Genomic DNA, 15434 nt, shown 5'->3' on the forward strand with positions numbered 1-15434 from the left:
AGGAAATGCTAAAAGCCAAATCTGGGGATAGATCAGATTGTTTCCTGGCACAGGGCTAATCTGTGGTTTCAGCTCTTCAGGAAAAAGGAGAAGACAGGAGAGAGTCCTGTCCAGAGCACACTGAAACAAGGGGATTCCACGTTCATTAGCAAGACACAGAGCAGGTAGTTTGGCAGGGAGTAAGAAGGAGCCTTAACACACTATCTCTCTTCATCTAGCCTCTCTGCCTTAGACATTATTTACAACAACACTTTCTCTACTGCACTGTGTTTGTATACCCAAGGGGAAGACCAACTGAGAAACCAAGGCAGGGCTGTAGCTTCTTCACCATCTTCCCTCTGACAAGGCTGGTAATTCACATCCTCGACTTGCATAATTTTACCCTTTAGTCTTGCTATGTCTGGCCCTACAATGATTCTAACAAAAAGAAACATAACATTTTTAATTATTTGGGATTATTTTGTACATTTAACAAGGCTGTTTAGATAATTCCACTTCATACGTAGCAGGATTTTAAATTTAATTTAAAATATATATGTGAGATCAATCCCACATCCTTAGTCATTTGGCAAAGTGTTGTTGTGGGGTTTTTTTGTTTAATTGGTTGGTTCGGTTTTGTGGGGTTTGGTTTGGTTTTGGTGTGTTTGTTTGGTTTTTTTTTGTCCTGGTAAAAACTAAAATAAAAACGCCTCTGTGGCTAAATCTTTTTTTCTTCTTTTCTTTCTGGTCGCTTTCCTCTGGTAAATATTTGTGATGGCAGTGCTTTGTTTTCAATACAGTACATGTGAAGACTTGACAAGTACTAGAAATCTTCAGCTTCAAGTATTGTCAGTCTGTTCTCAGCCTTTTCTGGGCCTCAGATGTCAGTATGATGAAGTCAAAATGTACCAACTTTTTAATAAAATGGTGCACATGTGCAGGAAAATAAAAAGGATATTTCACGTGAAATCATTCAGCAACCATTATAAACATGAACTCAGTATGCATCATAAGCAAGCACAATGTATTTGGATGTGGCATGTAGCTTTCTTACAGAAGTTCAGCTGAGTACCTAGTGGGAGCTCCCCGGGTTTCTTCTAGTCAGCTCTTTCAGCAGGCCCATTCATGCTCTCTGAAAGGTTGTGCCAGCTGCTGCTGCATGGGTGGGAACCGCTGTCAAAACCAATTTACAGAATGGCCTGCATTCACATGCTGGCATCAGATCCATTATCTGCTAATTTAAAGACATTTTAAACTGGCATAAAACATCAAGCCAGCAAAATAATGATCACACTGTGAAGTTCATGCTGGTTTGTATCTTAAATATAGGTTTTCCTTTAGCCAGAATAAATGTAATTTTTTTTTTTAATGGCAATACTGATTTATAATAAATAAGCAAAGGAAATGCTTGTCTCCTACCCATGGAACCAAAAAGGAAGTAGAAGCTGCCTTAGGTTACCAGGCCAGCTATCCTCTCTAGGAAGAAACAAGGCAGCTCTGGGCATTTCATTTCTGGTTTGAAGGCTTTTTTTAAAACAAAGTGCTAGAAATTCATTGTTACAACAATGTGTACTTACATTTGCAATCACTTAATTGGAGAAGCATATATAGAAATGCATTCTGTCCCTCTTCTGGTGAGAAAAACACTTTCTCCTCAGTCAATATTTTAACTAATGGCTTGCCTAAGGTAAGTTTAAAAGCAGTCTGCCTGACAAGGCTTGACTTCAGGTCCTGCAAGACTTGATGATAGCATTAGCAAATGACATTGCTGTTGTGAGGGGGCAAAGAGAAATCCTGACACAAGACCCTTGTACAAAAATAAAAGAGCACCTGAAAGCCTTGCAAAATATCCTCCACCTATTGATAAAAAGCCTCTGAAGTCATTCTTAAAAAAAATAAACTGACTTGACATATCAAGTCACTATGATTTCTTCTTCATGGTCTTCCTCTATTTCTTTATGTACTAGGTGAAACTGAATCCAAGGAATTTGTAAAGAAACAAACCCAGGGTAATACCTTTCACTGGTTTATTCTGGGGTTTCTTCGAAATGGAGACTGCTATTTAACTCCCTCACAACAGGAATTCTTTTCAGACAAGCATGTCAGAAGCCAGATATTTAGTTATTATGCAGGACATCATGTTGTTCTGGCTGATCCTCTGTTCCTCCTAAAATGATTATCCACATGTCCTGCATTTTGCTTCAAGTATGTCACACAGCTCTGAGCCTGCAAAAACAGTGGCAGCTCTGAGCAGGAAAGTGAACAGGAGGTGAGACAGCACAGGCAGCAAGTCCACAGCATTTTAAGGATGGGCGCACCCTGGTTAAAGATCTGCAGTCTTTGCCTGTATGTAATGACTGCTGTGGGTGGCACTTATGCATCTCTAAGCTGCTGGGGCTACCCCTACACTGAAATAGAAGGTATTGCCATACACTGCTACTGCTCACAGAAAAATGTTGTCAAACGCATGAACACTGTCCAGCAAAGGCTTACTACATGTGCTGTGACTGGCTACGGGACTGAGGAAAGAGCAGGCTGAACAGCCATGCTGATCCACTTCTTATCCTCTGCTTGTCACTGTGGGAATAACACAGATTCAGAATCAGTCCTCAGATGTGCACTCCAGAAAGGTATGAGGTTCTTTTGTGGTGCAAAGCAGCTTATGTCCTGGAGCGATGCTTGTTTCCATGTTGTCATGAGGCCAAGAAATACACTCTCTTCTTATGAGAGGCAGACTGTATTCATGGAGACGGGCAGGTAACATCAAAACCTGGAACAACTATGCAGGTCCAAAGCCAGATCCAAAACACCTTTGCTTTACTCAAGGGTACTGCAAAGGTGGAGTTGTCACTGCATTCACACAAGACACCCTGAGCGCACTGTACATGGTCTGCACCATCAGAGAACTGACTTTGGAGGTACACATATCTACACGTGCTTATCATGTAAAAACAGATCACATTTCTCCTAGGAGCAGCCAGATCACTACTGTACAATGCATGAATTTTCTCTCTTGCATAGAAGAGTTTAGCTTTAGCTCCCACTTTACATGATGGTGGCCAGTGGTGAGAAACGCACACCATGTCATTAAGCTCTCCCAGGTGACAAGCATTAATCACAAATGAAATTAAAACCAAGCCTATCCAGACAAAGAATGATTTTCTGCCATCATGAGGATGGAAGGAGCAAAAAGCTGCTTTCCCCTTGTCACAACTACATAGCCATCCTACTGTAACAACAGTGACACATGCAGGCATAGGGGTTTGGGAGCCCCAGGTCACACCATATGATCAGCAATGAAGCAAATCAGCATCACCCTGACTTCCAAACATTCAGCAGCTTAATACAGTGACATGAAGGCAACTTAGAGCAGCAAGGGAACAGGTCCACAGCCTCATCCAGGAAAAAGAAATGGCACTGCAACTTTGGGGCTTTCTATCAATTTCAAAGCAGTAAATTCTCTGCGGGGTTTTGTGATATGGTCTTAAACCCTTTTACTGACATCTGGATGTATTAGTGAAATCATTCCTATCACTGTTTATCCCTGCTGAGACACCATGATTAAGAAGCTGTGTAGGCCTATTTCCACAAAGAATCCCCCAAGGCATTATTACCACCTACTTGCCGTTTTCATGCAACACTACTGTCAATGGTTTGCTAAAAGCAAAGGGTTTATCTTTCAAGCAAATTCTTGGGTGAAAAAATACAGTCCTCATGGTACATAAAGGGTTTCCAAATTCCTCAGTACTTCTGGTAACCAACATTCCCTGTACCTATTTTTATCCTTCTCTCTAACCAGTCTGGATCTCTGCTTTATCCTCAATCCATTTTTATTATGAGTCACATCAGATTAGAAATACATTCAACTATGAGAAAAGTCTTCTGCAACTGATCCAAAAAGAAACAATAACAAAACCCCAGGCATATTACACTTGGAGCCTCTTTAAAAATGAAAAACAAACAGAAACAATGCAAGACACTGAAAAATCCTAACAGGTTTCATAAAGGTCTTGTTTAGAAATGTACTACAGCTGAAGCCTCATGTAGGATATCCTGTGAATGACACATAAGATTGTCATTATAGGAGAAAAAGCAACCAGACACATAGAACTCATGAGGCTTCGCTCTGTACTTTCGCTACACAATTTGTAACTACAACAGTTACCCCTTCATCTCTGTCAGCAAAGGACCTGGGATTTTTTCAGCACGTAGACACCGAGTACCTTAAATGCAAGTATTGTAAAATTTACCTGCATAAGCCCCTCACTACATGAAAGACAACAAAGTGCCAGAATGCATCCAAAGAGCAAGAAACCTGGTGCAGAAACTAGTACCCAAGTCTCCTAAGGAGCAGCTAAGGGAACTGAGGTTGTTTAGCCTGGAGAAGGGGAGGCTCAGAGGAGACCTTATCACTCTCTATAACTAGTTTGAGCAAACTAGGGGTTGCTCTCTTCTCCCAAGTAGCAAGTGATCGGAGGTGAGGAAACAGCCTCAAGTTGCACCAGAGGAGGTTTAGATTGGACAGTATGAAAAATTTCTTTGCCAAAAGGGTTATCAAGCACTAAACAGGCTGCCTAGGGGAGTAAGTGGTAGAGTCACCACCCCTGGAGGTATTTAGAAGATGTTTAGATGCAGCACTTAATGCCATGGTTTAGTGGTGGGCTTGGCACGGTTAGGTTTATGGTAAGTCTTGATGATCTTAAGGGTCTTTTCCAACCTAAATTATTTTACTATTCTGTAACAAACTCAGCATGGAATTCCAAAGTATTTTTTTTATCTTGTATTAATTAATGTAAGCTGTGAGCCAGACCCTGCTGCAGTAAGAGCTGATGGAATTTTTATCATTGATTTCAGTGCAACAAAGGTCAAGATGGAGAATTTTCAAGCTTTTCATGGGCCTAGTATTTAATAAATATTTTTACAAAGTCTAACACCATCAAGTCCCAGTACACAGCAGGGCTAAAATACATTGACAGGAAGGGTTTACAGAAGGTAGAATTATGTCCCCCTGCACCATCTCTAACTATGCAGAGCTCTGACAAAGCAGAAATATGGGAAGTTGGCCTTCACAGCATGGGACACAGATCAAAAAGGAAGCATGAAACTGAAGATTACTCTAGTACAATAGGAAACTCAAGATCATGTTGGATTATTCACTACCAAAAATATTAGAGCCAAACCCAAACTCCTAAAAGAAAATCCAGGCAGTTTGACACTGTAAACAGGACACTTCCTTAGCTTTGTAAACAGGAAATTGAATTGAAACAAACTGCCAAGTAACCTAACATAATCCAGTATTTTAGTCAAGAGATCCTCAACAGAAGCAGTGATGTAAGTGCTCTCTTTTATCCAGAATGTGGTATAATATAACCAACCTCATAAATATCATAGGATTTTTGGAAGTAGTTCTTGAATACAGCTTGAATCAACTAGCTAAAAGACATACTATTAAATGTTCCTTCATTAGTGGGCAAATTCTTACTACAGAGAATGTCTACACAGAGCCTTTGTGGTGTTCTCCAGGATTAATTTATTATCCTACTGTCAAATCCCTGCATGTTCACAAAAGCCAGAGCAGGCAGTGGCAGAATTCTTTAGAGTTGGGAACATGCTCTTAACATTGAGAGCTAACTCTTAGTCCTCATCTGGGTAAGCAAAACTGAACATTCCTACACACAGAATGGAAGACAAACATGGCAAGGAGAAGGGACACAGCTGGGTCTAGAGCTGTGGGAGAAGCAGGTTTCATGTTCCAGATACTGCCTTGCATGTGAAAAGGAGTGGGAAAGGAGAAAAGGACAGTAGAGGTGGGGAAGGTAATTACTGCTTCTGAGGCAGGGTGTGTTCTGCTCTTCACCATCACTCCGTAAGCTGCAGTAAGTGCCATTAGACAACGGCTGAGGTTGGAAGGGAGCTCTAGAGGTCATCATTATTGCTCTGGAGGCAACAAGGAGAAGGAGATTTTGAAGCCTTTTAGACTCTAGTCATCACAGGCAGCTACCTACTTCTCCTGTGCTCAGAGCCAGTCTTGTAAGCTATTTTATTTACTACCAAAGAGACCAGTCTGTAACTTGCTGCAGATTTATTTTAAGGTAAGCAAGACTATCCGTATGGAAAGACTGGATCACAAAACATAAACTTCTGCTGCACCTTTTGTACATATATTTTCATTAGAGATACGAAATGAAAGCCATTCCTTGACCTTCTAATTTACTGTTCCCCAAAGGAGTTTCTTGCTGTATAAATAATATTTATTGTTCAGATATGTTCCTTTTATGTAAAATTTACACCTGGTCTAAAGAAGGAGTGACAGAAATGTAATATAGTGAATTTGTAGATGGTTGTGTTGAAAATATTGCTGCCTTAGATAATACTTTCTTCTAAAAATTCCTTTTTCCTTAATAAAAAATTAATAACATGTAAATTACTTTCAGAATTTCCACTCACAATCTGGAAAATTGACACATTTTTAAACTTAACTGTTGCTTTGAATCTTAATTCCATAAATTAGCCAGCTAGTAACATCATGTAAAGGGGATCTTAACTACCTCAAGTAGTTAAGACTCAAATAGTTAAGACTCAAATAGTTGTCTAACAGTTCATTCTTGAACTAAGACTTCAAAAAGTTTCATCAACCTTGGGTTGTCTTTTTTCTTAGTATTCTAAAGAAATATTCCTGGCTACAGTGATTTTATGATTTTAATGCCAATTTGTAACAAATTTCATTAACTGTATTTATTCTCATTTCCCTGTGCTTATATACTCTGATTTATGTATTATAAATGTGCTTTTACAACATCCTATACTAAATAATATATAAAAAACACAGTATGTATTTATTCTGTGTGTACATGTACATATTATTGTATTGTATTTTTTATTTCTATTTTAAGAGAATATTTGACAAATAAATTTCACAAAAACATAGCGACCAAAGGATGAAGAAGAAGCAATACTGAGAGCAAATTTTCTCATCCCACTGTGCTAGAAGACATGGACAGGAAGAGAAATGAAGCCCCCACAGCCCAAGAAGAAATAGTTAGCAACCTGCTATGCTACTTATGACACATACAAGTCTGTGGGGCCAGATGGGATGCCCAAAGGTACTGAGGGAACTGGCAGAAGTGCTCACCAAGCCACTTTCCATCATTTACCAACAGTCTGGGCTACCTGGGGAAGTCCCAACTGACTGGAGATTGGCAAATGTGACACTCATCTACAAGAACGGCTGGAAGGAGGATCCAGTGAACTACAGACCTGTCAGTCTGACAAATTCAGACTGCTGGCAAAGGTCATGGGACAGACCTAATGGCACCTTGCATGCCATTACACAGCACATGCAGGGCAAACAGGTAATCACGCCCAGTCAGCATTGGTTCCTGAAGGGCAGCTTCTGCCTAATGAACTCAGTCACCATCTATGACAAGGTGACCCACTTAGTGGATGAAAGAAAGGCTGTAGATGTTTACTTGCACTTTAGTAAAGCATTTGGCAGTCTCCAACAGCATTCTCCTGGAGAAACTGATTGCTCATGGCTTGGATGAGTGGACACTTCTCTGGGTAAAAAACTGGCTAGATGGCCAGGCCCAAAAAGTGGTGGTGAATTAAGTTACAATCCAGTTGGCTGACTGGGTGTGGTGGGTTGAAAATTCCCTGCAACATTAAATTGCCAAACATTAAATCGCCAAGCTGAGTTGGAAGCTACTGAAGCTGTATTTACAAGCAAAACTACAACCTACAATGAAATGCAGTGTATATGTACAAAGCATACAATATTTATATATATTTACAGGTATTTACAATTTCTAAACAGCACAAGAACCCCCCTGGCCAAAAAACAGGGGAACTAGTAGCTTTCCCTTCCCTGCTCCCCTCCTTACCCCCTGGACACAAAGGGACAAGAGAAAGCGCAGAGAATTGGTTTTTAGTACTTAGCCAAAACAAAGAACACAGCCAAGGTCAGCACAGCAAGCAGAAGCAAGTCAGTGTCTCCCATAGCGAAGAACCCCAAGACAGAGAGTTTTCATTACTAGCTCATGTTTGTTATCTGTCCAATGGGATTGTTTAGAACTTATCATTATTTTCATTTTTATATGCAATTATAATTTATTTACATTCTACCACTTTCTGTTCAAAATCTGTGGGGAATTTTAAGGGCACAGCCTGAAACTACCACACTGGGCCTCATCACCTGGTATCCCTGCACATGCTGCATCATGGCACTCGAGATGATCTGCTCTCCATTCATCCAGGCTGCTGTTCTTTCCCACCAGCTCGTCTTTCAGCACACACAGATGGCCTGCTCCTGCACCTTTATGAGCTTCCTTCTTGAACAATGTCCTGCTTTCCTCTATTCCTCAGCCCTTCAGGACTGCCTCCCTTTGGAACTCTGGCAACCAGTCTCTGAAACAGGCCAAAGTCTGTGCATTGGAAGTCCAAGGTAACATCAACATCCTCTTCTCCAACAATTGAGAACTCTTACAATTTCCTGATCATTATGCCAAATATGACCTCCAACCATTACATTACCCACAAGTCCTTCTCTGTTCGCAAACAGCATGTCCAGCAGAGCACCTTCCCTAGTTGGCTCTCTCACCAGCAAGATTTCACACATGCTTCACTGGATTAAAAATGTCTGGATGTCTGAGCCCAAAGAGTTGTGGTGAATGGAGTTAAATCCAGTTTGCAGAGTGTCACAAGTAGTGTTCCCCAGAACTCCGTATTGATGCCTGTTCTCTTTAATATCTTTATCAGTGATCTGGACTAGGGGATCCAAGTTTGCAGGCATCACTAAGCTGGAAGGGAGCATAGATCTGCTTGACAGTAGGATGACTCTACAGAGAGATCTGGACAGGCTGGATGAACGGGCTGAGGCAAATGGTGCAAGTGCTGAGTTCTGCACTTGAGTCACAACAATCCCATGCTACAGGCTTGGGGAAGAATGACTGAATGATGCCAGGCAGAAAAGTACATGGGGTTGTTGTTAAATAGCTGTCTGAACATATGCCAGCAGTGTGGTCAGGTGGCTGAGAAGGCAAATAGCATCCTGGCCTGTATCAGGAATAGCGTGACCAGCAGGAGTACAGAAGAGATAGTGGTCCTGTACTGAGCACTGGTGAGGCCACACCTTGAATCTTTGGTTCAGTGTTGGGCCTCTTGCTATGCAAAAGACAGTGAGGTGCAGGAGCACGTCCAAATTCTCATGCAATAGCCATTGGTATGTCAGTCCAAATACTTAATCATACAGATAAGAAATCAAAATTAAACAATTGTAGACTAAAGTACATTACTACAGGTGAATTACTAAAGTGTTTCTTTTTTTAATTTGATGAAGCCTAACATACACATTTATTTTAGAAAACTTACAACAGTTAAGAAAATAAAGCTTATAAAAGCAAATTTACTTAAGCTATTTTCCAGTTGACACAATTTTGTTAACAGAGTCCTTTAAAAAAATATACATACAAACCTATGAAAAAAGAAACTGAGGTTCCTATACCACTGGTCATACAAGAGCCATTTCAAAGTGGTATGAAAAAAACCCTAATTGTATCTTTTCCCAACAACATGCAATTAACACCTATTTGGTGAGAAAAATGCTTTTCCTTGGCACAGGCCAACACAACGAAGGGAAGGGTGGAGTTAATGAAATCCAACATTCTTTTGGACAGGCCATCAAAGAGCCAAAAGCGCTGCCAATTTGCCAGAATGGTAAAGTACAATTTTCCTTTGTATTTTGGTGGTGCATAAGCAAAGCAGTTTGGAAATTCCTTTTTTTATTATTCATAATGAAAGCCACAAGAGCATTTTATCTCAAGTAGCCTGATGTTATGGTTTCAAATCCACATCAGAAGATACTGAGTCCATGGTTTTCAGTTGTTTACATACCAAAATTATTTGACACTATGCTGTCTGTTCTGTTCTGCATTTTCTTTAAACTGTGGATCTTAAAGTTTAAAATATGCATTGTGATGCTTAGTCTGAGCATACAGACTAGGCCTATTTCCTAGATTGAGCATTTACACAGAAGCTTGTTCAATAACACATAAAAACAAGCAACTGATGTTTCAGTTAGACAACATATAGTAAATAATATTACTTCACGTTTTTATCTGTTTTTTATTTCCAGGTACACACAATCAAACTAGCAGAAATGAAACATCAGACTTCTTGTAACGAGGTCGTATTACCTGCAGTAAAGAGAACAATGGAAGCATCTGGAAGCCCTCTCTGTGTGTTATTCTGACACACTTCAATGGTCTTTACAGGTTATGGCATTAATAAACATTTTAAGGAAATACATGTGCTATAAATGTGGCTGACATCTCCAAGACACTTCAAAAAATTGATTAGTGCTACACTGGACAGCTGACTCATCAATGTCCGGCCTTCCACTAGGACAAGAGGATGTCTTGTAAGCAGGTTATTTATAATCTTAATATATTCAGCAGGAAGTACAGACTGGTTAGGTTTGGTAGTCATTAAACAACACTATTTTTTGTACATGCTGCACTTCATCTATTGATTTCTTCCCAGAGCAACCTCAGTCTTAAGTAAGAACAAATAGACTTTTAGCCTAAAAGAAGACAATCTTGTATCACACAAAGTGAAAAGTTTTGGCCAGAAGCAAGACCAAACCTCCATATTAAAGCTCTGTGTATGCAGTATCACTGGTTTATCCTGCTTGCCGGTAACAGAAAACTGGAATCCAACGGATTGTTTTCTTTTTTAATAAAATGTGCAGGTGGTCTTGGACTTGCCACGATACAATATTTTTTTTAAGAGTTGAACAGACTTTGCTTCCTCTTCAGTATCTCTTTTAATTCCACAACACAAATAATCATGATCATCAAACCAGGACATGGTATTAGTTTTCATTACTGCTGTGCATTTTGAGATTGGAACGTATTACCCCCAGCGTATTGTGTGGTTTTAGATTCTCTTCTGTATTGTCATGTCTACAAATACTTACAAAGCAAAAAAATACTGTTTCACTCAGCAATGCAACCCACATGTCTTTAATGATATTCCATATCAGCATTTCAGAACAAAACAAGACACAAACACCACTAAAAACTACAAAAGACAGAAATACTAGTGGCCTACGGCCAATAGTTTGCTTATGAGCTTGTAGCATGCAACATTTGGAATACCTTTGGCTGCACAAATATAGTCTACCAACTCAAGCAACAGTTTGGTTTGTTTGGGTAAAATCACGGCAAACATCAACCAATCCAGTTTAGATGTTGTGACCCAATGCCTAGCTCCACTGGCCATAACAGAATACGATCGTTCAAGGCATAGAAAAAGCAAGAGGATTTTCAAGTACAAGAAGAGAGCAAGACATGTTAGAGATCTGCATGTGGTCTTCCTAAAAAGTGTGTTACCTCCTCAGTACATGGATAATATCCACTAAAGGACTCCAGAAGTGTCTGACTTCAGCATGCATTTCGTTATGTCTTTAGGCTGTAGGCCTCCCTTGCATATGGTCCAAGGAGGGTCAAAGACAGTATATAATTTCATATGGAACTGCTGCTTTCAAACAGCCCTAGTACAAGTCCGCTTCAAGACCCAGAAAGTTCAGCCACTAGAAGTTGTGAAAGATAATTTTAAAGGTACAAAGCTTAATCATAATATTAAACAATCACAGTGACAAAAAGAGTAATTAACTAATCATTTCACACAAGCTTGTACTCTTCATCACTCCAAGAAGCAATTTCACCACAGGGAGTCTTCTTCTGAAGAATAAAACACCTGTCACACTGCCAGCAAGATGCAAATTTTATTTATATTAGGGGTTAATGATTTCTTCACTGACTATGGAGAAAATCAGAGTAAAACACATTTTGAAGTTCTAGGGAAATCACTTCAGTATTCCATGAAAAAGCTGATTTGGAGTTTGACTTGAAAGGAAGCTTTCTTAGTTCAGAGATGGCCTCAGTTCATCTATGAAGTTTAAGATGGCAGGCTAACAAGTCATGAAGATTTGATAAAATACACAATAGTTTCAAAGGATTAAAAAGAAATAATGGGTGTATGCTTTTATTACAAATATATAAATTTTTTTATTAAATTTGATTTCTCAGAAGAAACTTCAATTATCTCTTATTTCCAAACTTGCTATCTCAATTCTAATAAAAAGCCTCTTCACCTTCTCTACGCCTTCTTTCAGTGACTAGGAAAGGCATACAAAAGATTTTTAAGTTCAATATAGCTCCAAAGATGAAACAAAACCATCTTCCTAAATCAACAGTATACCCATTATATATACTGTATACACGCTGAAAAATAAACACTCGCAAATATTGAGTACAATCTTGGAAATGGCTCAAGTGACTGGGTTTTTGAAAAGGGTTTATAAAATATATAAAATTTGGCAACTGGAAGAGGTTAACTTGAAGACTGAACTTAACTCTGTCAATTTCAGGAAGTACATCCTCCATTTCACTCAAGAAGATACACTACAACTTGCAAAAGCAGGTTCTCCCACATGAAGCTGGAACACAAGCAGCTCCCCAGTGAGAAGTTCATTATCCTTCCCGAACAGAATCACCTCGGTTTCTTTGTTTTTAATCCCGAACAAGTGGATTCCAAAGGTGAATTTCAGTGGTGCTATTTTTATGCCGCCTCCACATACTTCCATCATGGGGCCACAACACATGGTCATGCGGACTGCTCACTTCAGGCACTTGCGTCTCACACAGCTGTGCTGCAGGCCCTTAACGGCACCTCAGCTGTCGAGGATATCCTCTGCCCGTGGCTTACAAGGGGAAACGCACCAAAGTTCAAACACGAAGACTGAAAGCACCCTTTCTAACAGACGGGCAGTGTCATAAAGCACCATCCTTGGGTGCTCACCATCACTAAGCATCACTCCTGCCAATGGCGTGGCTGGCACAACGGACGAGGCCAGTCCTCGCTGGGCACTGCCCAGCCGATCCAGGCGAGAACCCAGACCTCGGCTCAGACCCTCCCGCCGAGGCAGCCCCTCTATCAAGACAGCACCCCCGAAGCCATTACAGGAGCCCGAAGTGCGAAAGGCTGCCGCGGGGCCGGTTGAGGGGCCGCTCTCCTGACAGGCACCCCTGAGGAGGCACCGCCCGCACCCCGCCCTGAGGGCTCCCTCCTTTCCCACCACACACTGCCCCAGAGGCGACCCTGCAGTGGTCCCGCTCAGGTCGGAGTCGCCACAAACTCTCCGTCCTCCCCGCACTGCCCCCGGCATCTGTACATCAAAGGGACACCGAGGTGACGGAACCCGTGGGTGCCGAGGGGGAAGCAGCCAGGACAGGGCACCCCGTGTCATCAGGGGCGAAGTGCCGCCCGCAGCCCGGAGTGGACCCTGGGCTTGCCGCCGGCACTGCTAGCGCTGGAAACCTCCTTGAAGTTGCCGTGATAAGTTTGGGACCGCCCGAAGCAGCCGCCGGGCAGAGCGCTCAGCCCACACCTCCCTCTCTCCACCTGGCCATACGATGCCGGCCAGCGTCGACAAACTCGGCCTCCGAGGACCGGCCCCCGCGCCCCGGCTGACCCCGCTGGCCTCCCAGGGACGATATCCACCCACCCGGACAGACCCCTGCTGTCCTCTCGGGATGTGGCCCCTGTCCCTGGGCAAGACGGGACGGCACTCCCCGTGGCGCGCTCCGGGCTCGGGACTTTGCACACACAGCCCTTGAGAATGAAGAAGGCAGAAGGACACTTACCATCTCGCCTGATATTGGAGGACCGCAAGGCTTTTATAGATCCGCTCTGGGCAGGGGCAGTGGTGCCCTGACGGCTGCAGAAGTTGGCACAGACGACAGCATAGAGGAGGAGGAGGATGAGCAGTTGCATTGGGATCCGCTGTGAACGGGACCCTGCCTTTGCAAAGAAACACAGCTCTCACCACCAAGGGCCCTTCCCTCTCTCCTGCTCTCTCTCCCTTCACGGACTTTTGGGTTGTTGTTGCGAGTTGCCTGTGTGTTTGTGGGAGTTGTACGCGGTGGTGGGGAACAAAAAAAAAAAAGCACAAGTAAAAACCCCCAGCCCCAGAAATTCCCACCACCCTAAAGAGTAGCCACAGCTGCCGAGTTACTCTTCTAGCTGTCCCCAAACTTCCTGCATGCTGAACTTTTGTTGCTTTTCTGGGGCCGGCCAAACTCAGCAAAGGTGAGAAAAACCCGAGCCGGGACCGCCGCCCCCTCCGTGCACCACGTCGCAGGCGGGCCCCGCCGTAGCCGCGCTCCCCTGCGGCCGCCGCGGCGTAGTTCCGCGCACCGCTGCCGGGCTGCGCCCGCCGCCTCGCACCGCCCCCGCACCGCCCCCGCCCCGCTCCGCTCGCTCAGCAGGAGCCGCTGCTGGGGTCCGGCGCGGCGGGAGCGCCTCGAGCTCCTCAGCGGGGACTGTGGGCTAGAGGCGGCCCGGGGAAAGGGGGCGGCCTAAGGGCAGGGAGGGAGGGAGGCGGGCGGGAACAGCTGGCGGGGGGAGCGAGGGAACAGTGCCCGGGCCCTCCCTGAGGTACCGGCCGCGCCATATCGAGCCCGGGCAGAAAATGGTAGGAAGGGTGGTATGAAGGGGTTGGCCCCGGTGGAGACTGAACCGCGGGGCTCCTGGCGGGTGCACCCGGTGGGAGTCGTGTGCCAGGGGCTCCTCTACATCAAAGAGCCCACGCAGCCAAGTGTCCCGTCGCCCTCGGGTCGGCTGTAGCCATGTAAAGGTCACCCGTTGGACTAGGACGACCCGAATCACTGACTTGCACCAGGACAGGAGAGGAGACTTGGTGGAATAACTGGTGAAAACACACTGGCTGCAGAAGTTGGCCAGTGAGGGAAATCCACAGGCAGTTCTGTCATTCCAGGCATTGTCCAAGCCTTTTCATAAAATGTTAATTCCTACTAATTCAGACTTTCATTAAATTGGTTCTGCTATTAAAGGTCTAAACTAAAGGTACATGAGGATTGTGATCAGAGTGCTGTGCTATTTTAATATTCTTTCTTTCCATTGTTAGCTGCAATGAAAATAAGGCATGGAGAAAACAACCAGGTTTTAACAGTTCTCTAATAAATCGTTACCTACTCTATTTCTTAAGGCAGTTCTTATAGTCTTAGCCAGTCTAACAAATTATAATGTGCTGCCAAACCTTTAACATCGCCTCACTAGACAAAGAAGGTCAATATGATGCTGTATCAGGAATATTGGATGAGTCCTGCTACACTTAGAGGACTGCTTCTGACTGTATGAAATATTTTCTCCCAGAGCATGTTAGGATGACAATGGGACTGAAACATCTTGTATGTCTTAAGGAACCAGTAGGGTGCAATTCTGTTATGCATAATTTATGGTTCTTTATCCCTTTCATGTTCCCCAAAACTGACAGCGAACCTAATCCTGCTCCCATGTGGTAGATAATGGAAAGGCTCCAACAGTGCTTCATTTGTGAGCAGATGTGATTATACTTTAGGTGCCCATTTCAGAGG

At 43.0% G+C, this 15434-nt stretch overlaps 1 protein-coding gene across 1 annotated transcript in view; it reads right to left on the minus strand.

Moving 5' to 3' along the window:
• Positions 1–13812, minus strand: part of PDGFD (platelet derived growth factor D) — a 146218-nt gene extending 132406 nt beyond the window's left edge. Inside the window, exon 1 of the mRNA XM_054388224.1 lies at positions 13683–13812. Coding sequence (XP_054244199.1) covers positions 13683–13812 — 130 coding nt within the window. The remainder of the gene's footprint in view (positions 1–13682) is intronic.
• Positions 13813–15434: the final 1622 nt, after the last annotated feature.

The sequence above is a fragment of the Indicator indicator genome, chromosome 1 (genome assembly GCF_027791375.1).
Source record: "Indicator indicator isolate 239-I01 chromosome 1, UM_Iind_1.1, whole genome shotgun sequence".
Taxonomy (NCBI): domain Eukaryota; kingdom Metazoa; phylum Chordata; class Aves; order Piciformes; family Indicatoridae; genus Indicator; species Indicator indicator.